Source organism: Bufo bufo, chromosome 3, assembly GCF_905171765.1.
Source record: "Bufo bufo chromosome 3, aBufBuf1.1, whole genome shotgun sequence".
NCBI lineage: Eukaryota > Metazoa > Chordata > Amphibia > Anura > Bufonidae > Bufo > Bufo bufo.
In genome coordinates, this window is record NC_053391.1 from 84,626,944 (window position 1) to 84,645,996 (window position 19,053).

The 19,053-nt window shown below is 47.6% G+C and overlaps 1 protein-coding gene across 1 annotated transcript in view; it reads left to right on the plus strand.

Annotated features, from left to right (window-relative positions):
- Positions 1-19,053, plus strand: part of EPHA6 (EPH receptor A6) — a 1,083,458-nt gene that overhangs the window by 827,449 nt on the left and 236,956 nt on the right. The window contains exons 9-10 of the mRNA XM_040423272.1: positions 323-393; positions 16,554-16,679. Coding sequence (XP_040279206.1) covers positions 323-393; positions 16,554-16,679 — 197 coding nt within the window. The remainder of the gene's footprint in view (positions 1-322; positions 394-16,553; positions 16,680-19,053) is intronic.

The window sequence follows — 19,053 nt, forward strand, 5'->3', positions numbered from 1 at the left end:
TTTCTGAACTCAGTCTCCTTAGTCCACACAGCAATGTAAATGATGCCCCCATTCCCCCCTAAATATGCTCCCGGGGCTAATCTAGAAGTCATAACATGTGAATATCTGAGTCTGTGGTATTATGGAGAATGTGCGGCAAATTGTCCTATAAAGTAAACCCATACTGATTCTCCGTATTACTGGCAATGTATGTGCGTCATATATTATGAGGATTTCTGCTGTAAGATTATAACTGCTTTGTTTCTTTGTGCTTTTGCAAATGTTAACGTGTAAAGGAAAAAAAAAACCTCTCCTCATAATGTTCACTTTATTTTCCCTCAAGGTGCCAGTGGTATATTAAAGCAAAAATGAAATCTGAAGAGAAAAGGCGAGCGAACCTGCAAAATGGAAACTGTGAGTAATTTGTTCTAATCTCTAACTTCTAATTTCTTCTGTGACTTTTTAGAATTTTCTATTCTTTTCACTTAGTGATATGAAAAAAAATGAGAAAAAAAAGATTATGAAGCAATAATTGTATCTGTTCACTCAGTCTAAGTGAAGCATTAAAGAAGAACAAAAGTGTAATGAATATTCTTTGTGCTGTCTGCATTACATTGCATCGCTGTCATCATGTAACATGTCTTCATTAACTCTTTAATTACTCGAGGCATAGACAAAAATTCAGTCATACCCTCCATCCTCATTCTGCTTTTTTTCTCCAAGCATTGTGCCAGTAAACTGCAGACATAAGTCCATCAAGTCCAACCAAGGGATAGGTGGGGACTTGAATCCCAGATAGAATTGAGACTCCGAATTCTACACGTTTTCATAAGCATTTATGTTGTTTACTTTTAAGAATTCATCTAAATCCTTTTTAAAACTGTCCACTGTTCCTGCTGTGACCACGTCCTCAGGAAGTCTATTCCATAGATTCACAATTCTTACAGTAAAGAGGCTTTGATGCTTCCGGAGACTGAACTTTTTCTTCTCCAGTCGGAGGCAGTGCCCCCTTGTCTTTTGAGGGCTCTTGACATGGAACAGTTTTTCACCGTATTTTTTGTATGGCCCATTTATACACTCACCTAAAGAATTATTAGGAACGCCATACTAATACGGTGTTGGACCCCCTTTTGCCTTCAGAACTGCCTTAATTCTACGTGGCATTGATTCAACAAGGTGCTGATAGCATTCTTTAGAAATGTTGGCCCATATTGATAGGATAGCATCTTGCAGTTGATGGAGATTTGAGGGATGCACATCCAGGGCACGAAGCTCCCGTTCCACCACATCCCAAAGATGCTCTATTGGGTTGAGATCTGGTGACTGTGGGGGCCATTTTAGTACAGTGAACTCATTGTCATGTTCAAGAAACCAATTTGAAATGATTCGAGCTTTGTGACATGGTGCATTATCCTGCTGGAAGTAGCCATCAGAGGATGGATACATGTTCTCATTCTGTTTACGCCAAATTCGGACTCTACCATTTGAATGTCTCAACAGAAATCGAGACTCATCAGACCAGGCAACATTTTTTCAGTCTTCAACAGTCCAATTTTGGTGAGCTCGTGCAAATTGTAGCCTCTTTTTCCTATTTGTAGTGGAGATGAATGGTACCCGGTGGGGTCTTCTGCTGTTGTAGCCCATCCGCCTCAAGGTTGTGCGTGTTGTGGCTTCACAAATGCTTTGCTGCATACCTCGGTTGTAACGAGTGGTTATTTCAGTCAACGTTGCTCTTCTATCAGCTTGAATCAGTCGGCCCATTCTCCTCTGACCTCTATCATCCACAAGGCATTTTTGCCCAGAGGACTGCCGCATACTGGATGTTTTTCCCTTTTCACACCATTCTTTGTAAACCCTAGAAATGGTTGTGCGTGAAAATCCCAGTAACTGAGCAGATTGTGAAATACTCAAACCGGCCCGTCTAGCACCAACAACCATGCCACACTCAAAATTGCTTAAATCACCTTTCTTTCCCATTCTGACATTCAGTTTGGAGTTCAGGATATTGTCTTGACCAGGAGCACATCCCTAAATGCATTGAAGCAACTGCCATGTGATTGGTTGACTAGATAATTGCATTAATGAGAAATAGTACAGGTGTTCCTAATAATTCTTTAGGTAAGTGTATATTTGTATAGGTTAATCATGTCCCCCCTTTAGACGTCTCTTCTCAAGGCTAAATAAATGTAATTATTTTAATCTTTCTTCATAACTAAGACCCTCCATGCCCCTTATCATTTTAGTCGCTCTCCTCTGTACTTTTTCCAGCTGCAGAGCATCCTTTCTATGTACCGGTGCCCAGAACTGAACTGCACCAACGCTTTGTAAAGTGGTAATATTACATCCCTGCCCGGCGAGTCCATGCCTCGTTTAATGCATGACAATATCCTGGTGGCCTTAGAAGCAGCTGATTGACATTGTATGCTGTTATTTAATCTACCATCTACAAGGGCACCCAAATGCTTCTCTATAAGTGACTCTCCCAGTGTTACATCCCCTAGGACAGTGGTCCCCAACCTTTTTTGCACCAAGGACCAGTTTCATGCAAGACAATTTTCTCAGGGATCGGGTGGGGTGGGGGGTGGGGTTTCTGGGGCGGCGCTTAGGGGTTGGCGCCCCGCCTATGCCCCATAGGGGGTGCCGATCGGCGTTGACTGATTCACGTGCATAACAAAACACAAGGTGCATATTAAAATATATAACACTATATAACGATTGCATTTAATATTTAAATGTGATTTAAAACTGACTAGGGTATCTGCTGCACTGGGCTCTGCTGCACTGCTGATATTTTCAAGGTGACATGGAAAAGGAACTGCAGGTCATTCTCCCGCTCACTCCCTCAGATACTAGCTGAAACTGGATGCCGACAACCCCCCTCCCTCCTTGGGCCGTTATGTTTATTTTCATTGGTGAGGAAGTGGGACCTAACCAATCCCTGCCTCACTAGCCCTTTTCAAGCATTTTCATTGGTGGCAGTGGCTGGTCGACATCACAGTTGGAAGGAAGGAACGCTCTCCTTCCTTCCCGCTGTACAGCGTGTCGTGGTGTGCTCATCGGGCGCGCATGCGCCTGCCACAGTGGCATAACTAGAATTCTATGGGCCCCAGGGCAAATGTTGAATTTCCCCCACCGTGGCAATAATAACCATGAGCACCGCCATGCCCCTCATGTGGCCGACGGGGCACGGCGGTGCTCATGGTTATTATTGCCAAAGTTTTGTCAGTGGCCCCCTTTCTCACTATATTTCATTTTTCCCCCACTCCTATATATTTTCTTTTTTGCCCCTCTCTGTATATATTTCATTTTCATTTTGCCCCCTCATTAATTGCTTCCCCTGCCCTGCCCTCATATGGCCGGCGTGGGTCCCCCCTTTCTGAATTCAGACATTAGTGCCGGTTATTATAACCTGCACTAATGTCTGAATTCAGAAAGGGGGGGCCCGCGCCAACCATATGAGGGCAGGGCAGGGGAAGCAAATAATGAGGGGGCAAAATGAAAATGAAATATATAGAGAATTTGGGCAAAATGAAATATAGTGAGAAAGGGGGCCACTGGCAAAACTTTGGCAATAATAACCCGGTTATTATTGCCAAAGTTTTGTCAGAGGCCCCCTCTCTACCTATATTTCATTTTGCCCCCACTCTCTATATATTTCATTTTTTGCCCCTCTATATATTTCATTTTCATTTTGACCCCTTATTATTTGCTGCCTCTGCCCTGCCCTCATATGGCCAGCGCGGGCCCCCCTTTCAGAATTCAGACATTAGTGCCACTGATCATCATCTCGCTCCCCCCCCCCGTACTTGCTCCGAACTTGCGGGCTGCGGCGGGCTTCAGTTTGGTGCGCAATTTGTGGCTCTGCCTGTGGCGCGCCACCGTGTCATTCCAGCAGTGATCCCGCGAGACCCGCCGCAGGAGGTCACGGGTCTCACGGGATTATGACACGCAGCCTGTCTCCGCTCCTCTGTATTGCCGTGGCCCAGCAAACAATCTTCCAGGGCCCGGTCCTGGGCCGCAGCCTGGTGGTTGGGGACCGCTGCCCTAGGACATATGATGTACGGAGATTATTACTACCAAGATGCATAACTTTACATTTATCCACATTGAACCTCATTTGCCAAGTTGATGCCCAATCACTCAGTGTTCAAGTCAGCTTGCAGTTTATGGACATCTTCCATAGACTGTACAGTTCTACATAGCTTAGTGTCATCTGCAAAAATAGAAATGGTGCTAATAATCCCGTCCTCAATATCATTAATAAATAAATGAAATAATAGAGGACCCAGCACTGAACCTTGGGGTACACCACTTATTACCCAGGACCATTCTGAATAGGAATCATTGACCACAACTCTCTGGACACGGTGACAGTTTTCAATCCAATTACAAACTATACTTTCCAAGCCTATAGGTCTATAATTATCTGTGGAGGACCTAGATCCTTTTTTGAATATGGGCACCACATTTGTCTTGTGCCAGAAAACAGGGGCACATCAATGAATAAAATTAGCACTTTAATAACTCTTGGGTGTAATCCATCTGGACCCAGAGCCTTGTTCACATTTACCTTATTTAACTTAGCTTGGACCATATCTACAGTTAGCCAATTGAGTATATTACTGGATGTACTAACAGCCCCACACTACAGACATCAGCTCCTCTCTCTTCTTTTGTATATACAGAGCTAAAAAAAACATTTAGTAACTCTGCCTTTTCCTTGCTGTTCATCAGTCCACGGTAAGACAAATTGTCTATAAATGGAGAACGTTCAGCACTGCTGTTACTCTCCCTAGGAGTGGCCGTCCTGTAAAGATGACTGCAAGAGCACAGCGCAGACTGCTCAATGAGGTGAAGAAGAATCCTAGAGTGTCGGCTAAAGACTTACAAAAGTCTCTGGCATATGCTAACATCCCTGTTAGCGAATCTACGATACGTAAAACACTAAACAAGAATGCATTTCATGGGAGGATACCACAGAGGAAGCCACTACTGTCCAAAAAAAACATTGCTGCACGTTTACAGTTTGCACAAAAGCACCTGGATGTTCCACAGAAGTACTGGCAAAATATTCTGTGGACAGATGAAACCAAAGTTGAGTTGTTTGGAAGAAACACACAACACTATGTGTGGAGAAAAAGAGACACAGCACATCAACATCAAAACCTCATCCCAACTGTGAAGTATGGTGGTGGGGGCATCATGGTTTGGGGCTGCTTTGCTGCGTCAGGGACTGGACGGATTGCTATCAGCAAAGGAAAAATGAATTCCCAAGTTTATCAAGACATTTTATAGGAGAACTTAAGGCCATCTGTCCACCAGCTGAAACTCAACAGAAGATGGGTGTTGCAACAGGACAACGACCCAAAGCATAGAAGTAAATCAACAACAGAATGGCTTAAACAGAAGAAAATACGCCTTCTGGAGTGGCCCAGTCAGAGTCCTGACCTCAACCTGATTGAGATGCTGTGGCATGACCTCAAGAAAGCGATTCACACCAGACATCCCAAGAATATGGCTGAACTGAAACAGTTCTGTAAAGAGGAATGGTCAAGAATTACTCCTGACCGTTGTGCACGTCTGATCTGCAACTACAGGAAACGTTGGTTGAAGTTATTTCTGCCAAAGGAGGTTCAACCAGTTATTAAATCCAAGGGTTCACATACTTTTTCCACCTGCGTGTTATTAGTTTAAGCAGACTGTGATTGTCTATTGTTGTGACTTAGATGAAGATCAGATCACATTTTATGACCAATTTGTGCAGAAATTCATATCATTCCAAAGGGTTCACATACTTTTTCTTGCAGCTGTATGTGTTCTACTAGTACCATAGACTATAGCTCGCCCATTTAGCCCACTAGACTTTTGGTATTTGTGAAAATACATTTTAAATTACTATTACCTGTAAAGTGAATATCCATGATTATTTGGTTTCCTTGGTTGATGTTTGTATGTAACAGGTTCTTGTTACCAGCAGTTCTATATTTCATCGGTGTATAGTTTTGCCCAGTCTTCTCCTTACTTTCCTCACTAACCCCAGCCCCCACTAAATCCCCATTGTCCCCTCCTATATCCCATTCTCTATCTACACTAACTACCCCCTTAATAGTATAACCCCCCCACCTTCCCCCAGATCCTAGTTTAAAATCTCCTCCAGCCATCTAACCATTTTTTCCCCCAGAGCAATTGCACCCTCGCCATTAAGGTGCAGCCCGTCCCTACTGTAGAGCCTTTAACCAACCTGTTCTCCATTAACCCAAACCCTTCCTTCTGAGCCACTTATTTAACTCCCTAAGCTCCCGTTATCTCTCTAGTGATGCTCGTGGCACTGGTAGTATTTCTGAAAACACTACCTTGGAGGTCCTGGACTTGAGCTTCCCTCCTAGTTCCATAAAATCATTTTTAAGGACCTTCCATCTCCCCTTGACTTTGTCATTGGTGCCAATGTGTACCATGAGCGCTGGGTCTAACCCAGCGCCACCCAGCAATCTGTCAATCCGATCCACAATATGCCGAACCCGAGCACCCGGAAGACAACACACTGTTCAGCATTCACGGTCTCGGTGACAGATGACCCTGTCTGTCCGCCTAATAATAGAGTCCCCTACCACCAGCATCTGTCTAACCTTTGCTGCACTCCTTTTCCCATCCTTCCTGCAGCGGTCATCTTCCTGGTTGCTAGGAGAAACGCCCTGCTGCAGTGTTGCTGGCCCTGGGCTTTCATCCCTAATATCAGCCAAACAGGCATATTTACTAGGGCATTCCCGCTCAGGACTAGCCTCCCTGGCACTTTTCCCTCTACTCCTTCTTACATTAACCCAACAACTGACCTGATAGTCCTGATCTTGCCCTCCTCCTCCCACCTCCATTTCACTGACCCCAGTCAGTGCCTGCACAGTGAGGTCTAAGCCTATCTCCAGGTATGCAATGCCCCTAAGTATTTCAAGCTGCTTTTTTAGATCCACGATCTAGGCTTCCAAATATGCTAAATGATTACATCTAGTGCAAATGTACTCATCCTTGAATGGCTCTTCAAGGCACGCAGACATTGCACAGATCCATGACGGGGTATTGGTTATTACCCGCTCGCCCCTCATGATCAGTCACCTACTAACCCTTGACTCACTTACCACAAGCCCCAACCTTCTAAACTGGCCCCGTCAGAACCCCAATAAGACACGGACACCAAGTTGGATTATATCGGCCACAGCAGCCGTTTATTGAAAACATATACATGAATAATTAACCTTTTATTTCCCACAAAACATCCCCATAAGATATAACCAACTTAATTCACCTGAGTAACACGGGGGAGGTCCTGGAAGCCCCAAACCTCGGAATTTTCCCAGTATCCTTTTTGAGCCGACTTGCCCCCAGCCGTTAAGCACCAGCTCAGAGGCACCACTGACGGCTCGCCCAAATTCCGCCACAACCGACCACCAGCCATAGGAGTCCAGCCCCAACCGTGGGGCCCTCCCATCCTCGTCACCTGAATCTCTCCAACTTCAAGGACCTCCCACCGCCACAGCCGCCGTGACAAAATAAATAACATTTTATTTTACTTATTCATTACACGATCACCCCACTCCGTCCCCTCCCCAACCCCCCCCATCTGACCCAGGCTCTGGAACCTGAACAACAAGGGTGGGTGGGTGGGAGCTCCGTTCTATCCACAAAATGGCCTCCTTCATCCCGGGCCCTCACCTATTTAACCCCTCGTTCCACCGCCCCCATAACTTAAACTGACCAATCCCTCCCCAGGGGCTCCCTCAAACCAGCCCCCCGTCATGGTCGCCTCCCCCCAAGGCTGCGCCCCCAGTCCGGCTCTGTCTTGACGGGGTATTGGTTATTACCCGCTCGCCCCTCATGATCAGTCACCTACTAACCCTTGACTCACTTACCACAAGCCCCAACCTTCTAAACTGGCCCCGTCAGAACCCCAATAAGACACGGACACCAAGTTGGATTATATCGGCCACAGCAGCCGTTTATTGAAAACATATACATGAATAATTAACCTTTTATTTCCCACAAAACATCCCCATAAGATATAACCAACTTAATTCACCTGAGTAACACGGGGGAGGTCCTGGAAGCCCCAAACCTCGGAATTTTCCCAGTATCCTTTTTGAGCCGACTTGCCCCCAGCCGTTAAGCACCAGCTCAGAGGCACCACTGACGGCTCGCCCAAATTCCGCCACAACCGACCACCAGCCATAGGAGTCCAGCCCCAACCGTGGGGCCCTCCCATCCTCGTCACCTGAATCTCTCCAACTTCAAGGACCTCCCACCGCCATGAACGCCCATGCTTGACACCTTAAGCATGTGCGTCCCTCCACATCCGCAAAGCTGTCTCAATGCCTTCCTGTATTGCCAGACACCACATGTCAATCCCCACTGCGTTCAAATGAACGCCGTCAGACCGCCAAAAAGCTCCAACCCCTTTTTCCAGCTCGGTATGCCGCACTACCACTGCCCCATTCCTTGCCATAAACCGCCCTATTGCCCGGTTAGCTTTTATCCTAGCCTTGTTTATCCCTTCCACTGAACGCGCCCCCCTCCACACCTTGCGGGGAACAATGTCCGACCAAACGGAAATAAGACCCGGGAACAGCGCCCACAACCGGAGTAGATCGAATTTAACGTCCTTCACCAACTCCCGCAACGGCCGCGCCCCCAAATCGTTGCCCCCCACGTGTAACACCAACACATCCGGCACCCTATCCAACCTCACAAACTTGTGGACCTCAGGTAGCACGCCCCCCCACACCATACCCCTACGCCCCAACCATCTTACCACCGCCACCGACCGGTCAATCCCCAACTGTTGTCCATCCGGCCGAACCGCTGCCCGGATGGCTCCCCAGAAAACATAGGAGTGACCCATTATCCAGATCAGCGCTGGGTCCGAACCTGCAACGAAATAACAATAACAAAAGCATACCGTGCGGGATGAGACAGAATACAATGCAATATCACAACCGATCTAGACGAATATATGATCTAAAGCGAATCGATTCCCACCTTCCTATCCGCATGATCACATCCTGCCCCAATCCGCGTCTGGCCGCCTCCGTCGCAGCCCCAATTCTGAAAGAATGGCTAGAGTAACCCCCAAGCGCTAAGCCCAACTGCCCTAGACACCGCTTGAAGACCGCCGTGAACTGGAAACGGGAAAGGAAAGACCCGTCCGCATGCACTAAGAGAGGGGAATTCATCCCCACCACCGCGACCCCGTACTCCCTCAAGCAACATACCGGACACATTGCGCAACCCGGGACCGCAAACAAAACAACCTTCCGACCTCTCCCTTCCACATCAGTTTTTTGACCGCCTAATACGAAACTCCACCCTGTCCTGAAAAAGGTCTACATCATCCCTAAACAAACCACCCTGTTTCTTAACCGACGGAGAAACCAACTCGCCCAAACGCAAGGCCCCAAAAAATGCCAGCGAAAAAGCCAACCGAAACAAACGTAACTCCCACGGCGAGGCACAAACGTCGACTAGTTGATCCCCCAGCCTCAACAGCAAAGCAAAAGACACCGGCCTACGGTCATCCTGCACTGACTGAGAACGCCGCCAACCCTTCAAAGCCCTCACCACCAGAAAAGACTTGGTGACGTCTGGCAGATTCCTAAGACGAAAACCGAAAGCCAATCCTGAAACACAACTATTAATCCTAGCGACAGACCACCCCTCCTCTCTACAATGCCCAATGAACAATAGCAAGGGAATCTCAAAGTCATCCGACACAACAGCCAACCTGGCCTTCCAATCCTCCCAGCATTGCCATGCCCTATCATATGTGTCCCACGTACCGGGTGCAAGTGAAGCCCGTATGAGACCCGCTACGGTGTCTCCAGAAGTTCCCACAGGCCACTCGGGCAGTCCAGCCCGCGCTCCTCTGCCCCCGGGGCCAGCTGGCGGAAACGCTCCCACTGTGAACGAGAGAGAGCATCAGCAATACAGTTATCAACCCCTGGTACATGTACTGCTACCACCCAAGCATTGAGTGACAAGCACTCCAGCACCAGCCTCTGTAACAGACGCACCACCAACGGTGAAGAAGCTGACAACCCGTTAATCGCTTGCACCACCCCCAAGTTGTCACAATGGAAACGAACCTTCTTGTTCCTAAACTCCTCCCCCCATAACATTACTGCCACCACAATGGGGAACAATTCCAGCAACGCTAAATTCTTGACCCAGCCTCTCTCCACCCAGGTATCAGGCCAACCCCCCGCACACCACTGCCCCCCACAATAGACCCCGAAACCGCCTCCCCCTGCCGCGTCAGAGAAAAGGTCAAAATCAAATGAGTCTACCGCCTCACCCATAAACAGACCTCTGCCATTATAACACTCCAGAAACGATGCCCAAACTTGCAAATCCGCCCTAAGCTCCTTCCCCAATCTAATAAAATGGTGCGGCGCCGCCACCCCCGCCGTTGCCGCCGCCAAACGCCTACTCAAGTCCTCAACCTTGTCCAAGGGCAGCCTACATTCCATCCTCACTGAGTCAATCACTATGCCTAGGAAGCTCAATTCCGTGGTCGGCCCCACCGTTTTCCCTGCCGCCAAGGGAACCCCAAAAGAATCAAACAACGCCTCCATCGTGTGCAACAGCAAAGAGCACACCCTGGATCCCGGGGGGCCAATACATAAGAAATCATCCAGATAGTGAATAAGTGATTCACATCCGGAGGAATCCACTACCGCCCATTCTAGAAAAGAACTGAACTTCTCAAAATACGCGCAGGACAACGAACACCCCATTGGCAAACAACGATCAACAAAAAACTTACCCTCCCAAAAACATCCCAACAAATGCAGGCTCTCTGGGTGCACCGGCAACAACCTAAAAGCTGACTCAATATCTGTTTTCGCCATCAACGCACCCCTCCCAAACTTCCTAACCCACTTCACTGCCGCATCAAACGAGGTATAGACTACCGAGCACAGCGTCGGGTCAATACCATCGTTGACCGACGATCCCTTAGGAAAGGATAGATGTTGAATCAGGCGAAACGTATTCGCCTCCTTCTTTGGGACCACCCCCAGAGGCGACACACGCAGGTTCTGCAAAGGTGGTTCCAAAAACGGGCCAGCCATCCTTCCAAGTCTAACTTCCTTCTCTAACTTTTTTGTCACCACATCAGGGTGCTCCCTAGCCGACTGCAAATTCTTCTTAAGCAACACAGGCCCCGAAGGAACAAACGGAATTTTAAACCCCCCCAAAAAACCTTCCCGCAACAATTGCGCAGCCTCCCTATCCGGATATCTAGCGAGAAACCGGTCCATCTCTCCCAGCCGCACTGGCGTCTCCCCCTTTTCCAGAACTCTCACCCCCCTTCTGTCTTGCCCCTCTAAAACAGCGCGTGGCTCCGTGAGACCCACCACAGGTGGAGCATTCGTGCTTAAATTTGCACTTGGCTCCAAATTTACACCCCCCTTCATTGAATAAAAAACACAACCCCTTCGCAGATGCTGCCGCGAATCCGGATTGTCCCCCTGCCCCTGATTCACTCCGAAAGGGCTGACCCGACCGAACCGGCGCCGTCACTTTGAGCCACAAAGCGATATCCTTGTGGTCCCATTTGATGCTAGGGCGTACCGCCTTCCGCTGCCTAAACTGTTCGTCGTAACGCAGCCAGGCCATACCCCCATACACCCGGTAAGCTTCCCCAATAGCATCGAGGTAACAAAAAAGCGCGGAGCAGCACTCCGGCGCCTTCTCCCCTATCACACTGGCCAATATCGCGAACGCCTGCAACCAGTTTGGGAACGTCCGCGGTATCAGGCGGTGCCTACGCTTCTCCTCGTCCTCCCTCTTACCCTCATCCTTCCGCGCCCTATCCAAATTGAACCTGTCCAAAGGGAGTAAGGAAAATATATCCACATACTCCCCTTTCCAAATGCGCTCCCTAACCTCCTGCTTCAAATGTGCCCCCAACGGGCCTTCGAAACAAACATAAACTTCCCCCTTAGCCCTATCGTCTAACCGCATTCCATCCTCCTGATCAGACCCACCTACCTGCGTCTGAACGGACGCCGAAGTCCCACATGAAACCACCGTGGGTGCACTCGAAGCTGGCGGCCCCCCAGCGACCGCCCCCACACCCCACGCCGGCAATGGCCCTGACGCTACCGCCCCGCCGACGCCACCCCCCAAGCCCCCCACCGGTAACACGGGATTCCCTGCCGCCCCCAAATTTGCTAACAACCCCACCAAACCCCCCAAGAGCTGGCCCAGTCCCTTACTCAAATCCGACTGAGACCCCCCAGCCCCCCCAGACACTAACTGACATAAAGGTCCCCAAGGTGCCTCACCTGGCTGCCTGGGTGCTGTGACCCCATCAGCCGAAGGTCCTGACTCCCGCCGCTCGGTCCTCTGAGACGGTCCTGGCACAGCGAGCTCCCACGGATGTCCCCTGGCCGGGCTGGGGCCAGGGACGCGATCTTCCGGATCTTCTCTGGAAACGACTTGCCCAGCGACGACCTCCTCCTCGACTTGCCTGGCCGCCGAGGGCCTGCTGCCAAGGTCCGCAGCAGCCCCGCGCCCTCTGGAACACTGCTCTGGCTGAGGGGCCTCATCCACATCAGGATCCTGGAGAGAGCCCGCCGTTCCTGGTCCCGACCACAAGGTGGCGCTGCTGCGCTGCTGAAGAGGCCTACTGAGGCCTGCCTGAGGGCTCCGCCTCCTGGCTGGATTCCTTCCACGTCTGGACGCCCGGGAAGGAGCTGCACCCGGCGCCTGCAGGCGTGAAGGGTCCTGAAAAGCAGGGCTCCGTCTGCGGCGCTGAGCCCTAGGGGAGGCCATATCTGGGCTGAGGCGCGCCGGCGGCCGTGCCCGCCGCGGCCGGGATGCCCGTGGCTGAGGCGAAGCGGGAGCCTCAGCCGCCCCTCTGAGCAGCTGCTGGACCTGCTCCTGGAGCCAGCCGGGTCCCCGAGCAGCTGCTGCCGACCTGAGATCCGACAGGAGTGATTCCACGTCCATGATAAATGTAAGTGCGCACGGAGTGTAGGTGTATACAGCTCCGTTCTATCCACAAAATGGCCTCCTTCATCCCGGGCCCTCACCTATTTAACCCCTCGTTCCACCGCCCCCATAACTTAAACTGACCAATCCCTCCCCAGGGGCTCCCTCAAACCAGCCCCCCGTCATGGTCGCCTCCCCCCAAGGCTGCGCCCCCAGTCCGGCTCTGTCTTTATGATCTGCCTTGTAACAGATCCTGGCAGAGCTAGCAGACCAGTTCTCTTAGGGTCGATTCACACTTCCGTAGTGTATTGCAGATCCGCAATACACCCAGCCAGCACCCCCATAGAACTGCATATTCTTGTCCGCAATTGTGGACAAGAATAGGACATGTTCTATTTTTTTCCGGAGCCGCGCTCCTGTAGTGCGGATCGGGGCCGCGCTCCGGTAGTGCGGATGCGGACAGCACACTGTGCGCTGTCCGCATCCCATTCCTGCCCCATAGAGAATGAATGGGTCCGCACCCGTTCCACAATTTGCGGAACGGATGCAGACCCATTCTACGGACTTGTGAATGGACCCTTATAATGAATCTCTCAGGGTTTTTATGGGTAGACTAGTCCAACATATGCTACAGAGCATTGGAGACAGAAGGAGAAACAAAGCCGTATCCAGTATGTGAGTAGTAAAGTGCTACTCTAGAGTCAATCCTTTTCCATTAGGGTCTATTTCTTATGATGGAATTAAAAGTGGACACGTACAATACCGTGCGCAATTCATGAGCTCCTGGCTCTCCAATCCCATAGTATTCCCTCACTCACCACCAATGATTGGCAGCATTCTTCCTATAGACAGCACAGGAAAAGAGCCGCCAATCACCCGCAGGAGGGTAGCATAACATTTATGACAGATCCTCTTTATGAAGAGTACACAACGCAGGGGTTAGGCAACCTCTGGCACTCCAGCTGTTGTCAAACTACAACTCCCAACATGCATACTTCCTCTACTCTTCCAAGATCTCTCATAGAAATGAATGGAGCTGGTGTGCCGAAGGTTGCTGACCCCAGCTCTGAAGTCATATATTATAATGCAGGTTTATTTTTTATATCTAAATGAAGGGGGCGCTTTAAAAAATCACCCATGTTCTTTTAAGCAAACTGACTACAGTAGGGTTATATTGGTGGCAGAAGACATGATCCCTTTAGACAGAGCACCCAGTCCAGTTCTTGCATGGTGACACTACAAGTAAGCCGTCTGCGAGATTTTCTGTCCTGTGTCTCCCAATGAAGATTTTCTGACAACCTTCACACTCTCTGTGCATTTTAAAGCCTGAAGGATGCACCTTGTGTAGGAAGTATCTGCTTAAGTTATTCATACATGCACAGCTGACTCCAGAAGCACTTGACCTCCTGCTCCGTCCATAATAATACATGCACTTCTCATCCTGTCATGCCTGGAAATCATCTATTATAGCGCTGGGGAGTAAACTGCTCAGGGCAGCGTCTCGCATTGCTATATTATTATCTACATGCCCTTCTTTTGCTTACTGTTTGTTGTGTATATTCTCTTTTTCTTTTCCTGCATTGTAAATGTGTAGAATTATTGGATGCGGCCAAGAGCTTGGGGAATGTAAAGCAAAACTGTCTACAAGCCGTATGTGTGCTGACAATTATTGGAACCAAAGAGAGCGAGGTCGTGAACCGGAGCTGTAACCTGTGGAACAAGAAGCTCGTTACAATGAAAACAGACACCATAGACACTGTTGTAGTCACTTTTTAAATGCTTTCACTATGTTTCCATACCCTGTATCTTAAAAAATGCATTTTTAAGAAACATGGAAAATTATTTAAAAAAATAACAAAACTTACAAAAAGATAGTTATGTAAAGGAGTATCTCTCAGGGAAAGCGAGCCATCTCTCTAGCGCCACCTTCTGGAAGTGGCTCCCTATGAGTCAAAGTCAAGTTCAAAGGCTTTTTAAAAAGTCAGACTAGAATCTCTTTCAGAAGGTGGCGCTAGTGAGATGGTTCTTTTTCCCAGTGAGATACCTCTTTGCATATTTTTTTCCCCATAGAGCATTACCAATAGGTCTCCATACACAGCTGGTCTGTTTAAAGGGGTTATCCCATGGGTAATGTAAAAATAAATTTAATCAGATATCATATAGTACGTGACTGACAACCTCTTTCTAACAAATTTAGATTTAGTCCTGTCCATTCTGCTGCAGCTGGTGGCAGCGTTGAAGGATGGATCTGGACATGTATCTCAACCTGAGTGAACTGGACAGAGGATTTGGAAAAAGGAAAAACAGCAGGTGGCGCTATACAGATAGATTTCAGTGAATAACTCAGGGCTATATTAAGGAGCACATTTATTAAGACCAGCATTTTAGACGCCGGTCTTAATAAAGCCCTGCACTGGCCGGGGCCTCTTCATAACTTCGGCTGATCCTCCGCCAGTTCTAGATGTAAGACGGCTTACGCCTGAAACAGCCCGCCCCCTTCCTCACCACACCCACTTTTTAAAACCTGGCGTAAGCGGAGAAAAGTCGCAGATTGTGGTGGAACTAATGATTACACTGCAATCTGGGCCTGAAATATGCCTAATAAGCGTATTTCAGCTTCATAAATGACCCACCAAATGTTTAATGACATGCAATTACACAAGTATTCTAATCCAGGTGCTGGTTTGAAAAATGTAGAATATATTTCATGGGACAAACCCTTTAAAGGGGTTTTCCGAGACTTTAGAATTGATGACCTATCCTCTGGATAGGTCATCAATATCTGATTGGTGGGGGTCCGACACCCAGGACCCCCGCAGATCAGCTGTTTGAGAAGGCAGCGGTGCTCACAGTAGTCTTGGAAAACCCTTTTAAGGCTGTCAGAGCATGATGGGAGATGTGGTTCTGCAACAGCTGGAAAGCTAAAGACTGGCGGACATTGCTACGGATGGCGTATACTTTGATAGGCAGCCTAAAGATGAGCCAGATTTATCACAAAGGCTCAGGATGGATGATAAAGTTGGTTTTTACAATGATTGGCTTACTATGTGCCAGAATGATGGGTTCAGGCTGGAGTGGATTTACTAACATTGTCTAATTGCAAACTTGAACTAGACAAGTCTGAATAGACGCCAGAGTTATCATAATGGAGATATCATAATCTGCCAAAATACCCGCCATATACACCTGTTTGCCATGTGATGTGTATTTTGCAGGCGTTTACACAGCAGGAATATACCGGGATGCGCCTGAATTTCAGCTCGTCATCTATTCCAAAATGATGCAGTGTGAACACAGCCTAAGGGTATGACCACATGGCACGGTCGTAATCTGGTTGGGTTGCTGCCGTGCTGCGGTCATGAACCGCGCAGCCAATTAACCCGCAGCTGCCTTTCATTTTACAAATGAAGACCGCACTGTATATTCAGTCCGACTGACTGTATAAAAGCCAGCTGTGGGCTAATTGGCTGCTGCGGTTCATGGCTGCAACATGACCGGATCACGACTGTGCCGTGTGGTCGTACACTAAGAACAAGTTTACATGTAATTACTAGCTGGACATTATATGACCGTTCATAATCTTTCTCCTACAGTGAGGTTCCCTGGAACTAAAACCTACATTGATCCAGACACGTATGAAGACCCTTCTTTGGCTGTTCATGAGTTTGCAAAAGAGATAGACCCATCCAGAATTCGCATTGAAAGAGTAATTGGCGCAGGTATGGCACATTAATCTTTTTTTCTTTTATTTAATTGAATGTCCTCTTTTTTGTACATACTATATGGACATCCCTGAAATGGGTTGTACTGGATAAGAAAATCATGGCTGTTATCAGGTCTGTTGGTTATTGCAGCTCAGCCCTACTGAAATGAATATGTTGATACCACACACCACCTGTAGACAGTGGTGAAAGAACACAGCCATGTTTTCTTATAGTGGAAAATCAGGGGCCCCTTAGCACAACTTGGAATGGGGCCCCCATCAACCCTCAAATTTAAACGTATACCAAAAAATATGTACTTGCACCAAAAAAACTGCCCAGTCTAACTTTACATCCCCTACAAGTTGGCACAGTTTCAATCCAAAAATACGTCAAAATTTTCACTTGAAGCCACGCCCTCATGTCAGACGAGGCGTAAAATGCTGATGAAAGAGTGAATAACAGTTAGTAAATGTGATGCAAAGCACAAAATAAGCCAGAATCAATTAAACATGTTCAATGGTAAATCTGCCCCAATGTGCTCAGTGATGCCGCAATACCACAATAAGGCTCACAATAGTATGATAATATGCATGGTAAGGTACAGAAATAAATCAGTAATGTCACAGCACAGAATTGCACAGATGCAAAAAGGTAATGCACTCTTCTGTTTCCTGTATACATTACTAACTGTACAAACTATGGGGCACATTTATTAAGAACGGCCTTTTAGACACCAGTCTTAATAAACCCATAAGCTGGCGGTGGATCCGCCAGAGTTATGAAGAGGCGCCGGCCTCTCCATAACTTTGTTGGATCATCTGCCGGTTCTAAATGTAAGACAGCTTCCGGGCTGTCTTACATTTAGACCTTTTTCTATGCCTAAAACAGCCATAGAAAATGCTAAATGAGAGGGGCCTGATGGCCTGTCCCCTTTCCCACCCACACCACACCCACAATTTTAGACCTGGCGTGAGCGGGCAGAAGTCGCGGCAGCGCAACTAACCTTTGTGCCTGAAATACGCCTAATTTAGGCATATTTCTGATTACTAAATGACCCCCTATATGTAGAGATGGACCCCATTTGTTATTTGGCCCCATAGCAGCTGCTATGCCTGCTACCCTGGTAGTTATGCCCATGTCTGCAATGAAAATTATCATCAGGGGAATTTTGAGACATTTTTAAGCCAGAATTCTGGAGAACAGGGCTTGATAAATCTCCTCCTATACAAGGTGGAATTAGAAGATTGAAATTGGTGGTGGCTGCTCTCCTATATAGCCTATGATATGGTGCTACAAGTCCAGGGAGAGGACACCCTACCTCTCAAGATAAAATAGAACTGGAAAAAAGGTGTGTGGATGAGCACTCTACCAATTGACACACATTTATTTGAGAAATTGATATAATTAGCTAGCAATGTAAAATTGATAATACAATTCAATAAAATAGTACAATAAAATACAAATACATTGATAAAGCCACAATGGGGTGAATGGTTATACTCAATGATATACAATGTCCAACAATCCTATGACGAAAGTGATATAAAGGCCTATATGTCCATAGGAGTCCAATGAGGCCCTAATAAGTAGGAATAGTGTAGGTATAACTCCACAAGTTCTGGCAGTCTACCAGTATTAGTGTATCAGGTATTAGTCCCGTAACATACAGTGTTGTTGATAGAATAGAGATGGACTTGCCGGCTTTTCAGCCGCTTACCTCCCCTTCGTATATAACTTCAGTCCTGCGGTTTGTTCAGACTGGATAAGTGGGGCTCGTCAGTGCGGCGTCTCCCGTCACTGTATTCAATAACCGGGCTTACCTCTTCATGTGGATAATGTACTTTGTTCTTGCAGTGCGGGTACAGCACGTGGAACGTCCCGGTTAGTATGAAGGGCCGGCGTCTCACAATGCACGGTGGAATTAGCCAGGACCAGAATGGGGCCCCATTGTTTGCTATATTTGCTATATTGTAATATTTGCCACCTCACCTGTATGGATTTTAAGGTCATCGGCCAGAAATACATGTATTAAATTTAAATAGCTATAAATCTTCAAAATCTTGACCCAGACATAGAAGAATCATAGAAAATCGACAGCAGAAAAAGGTCACCTGGTCCATCTAGTCTGTCCATATATTATTTCCTTTTTATTTTTATGTTAGGATTGAGATATGTTTATCCCAGGAAGGATTACATTCACTTACTGTTGATTTCCCAAGTACATCTGCTGGGGGTTTGTTCCAAGCATCTACTCTTTCAATAAATTTATGTTTTCTGACGATGGTTCTGATTTTCCCCTCGTGTGTGTTTTTAGATCGTACATACACCTGGGGAAAGACATACTATTTATTTGTCATTCTGTTACATTTAAAGTATGGCATCACGTGCG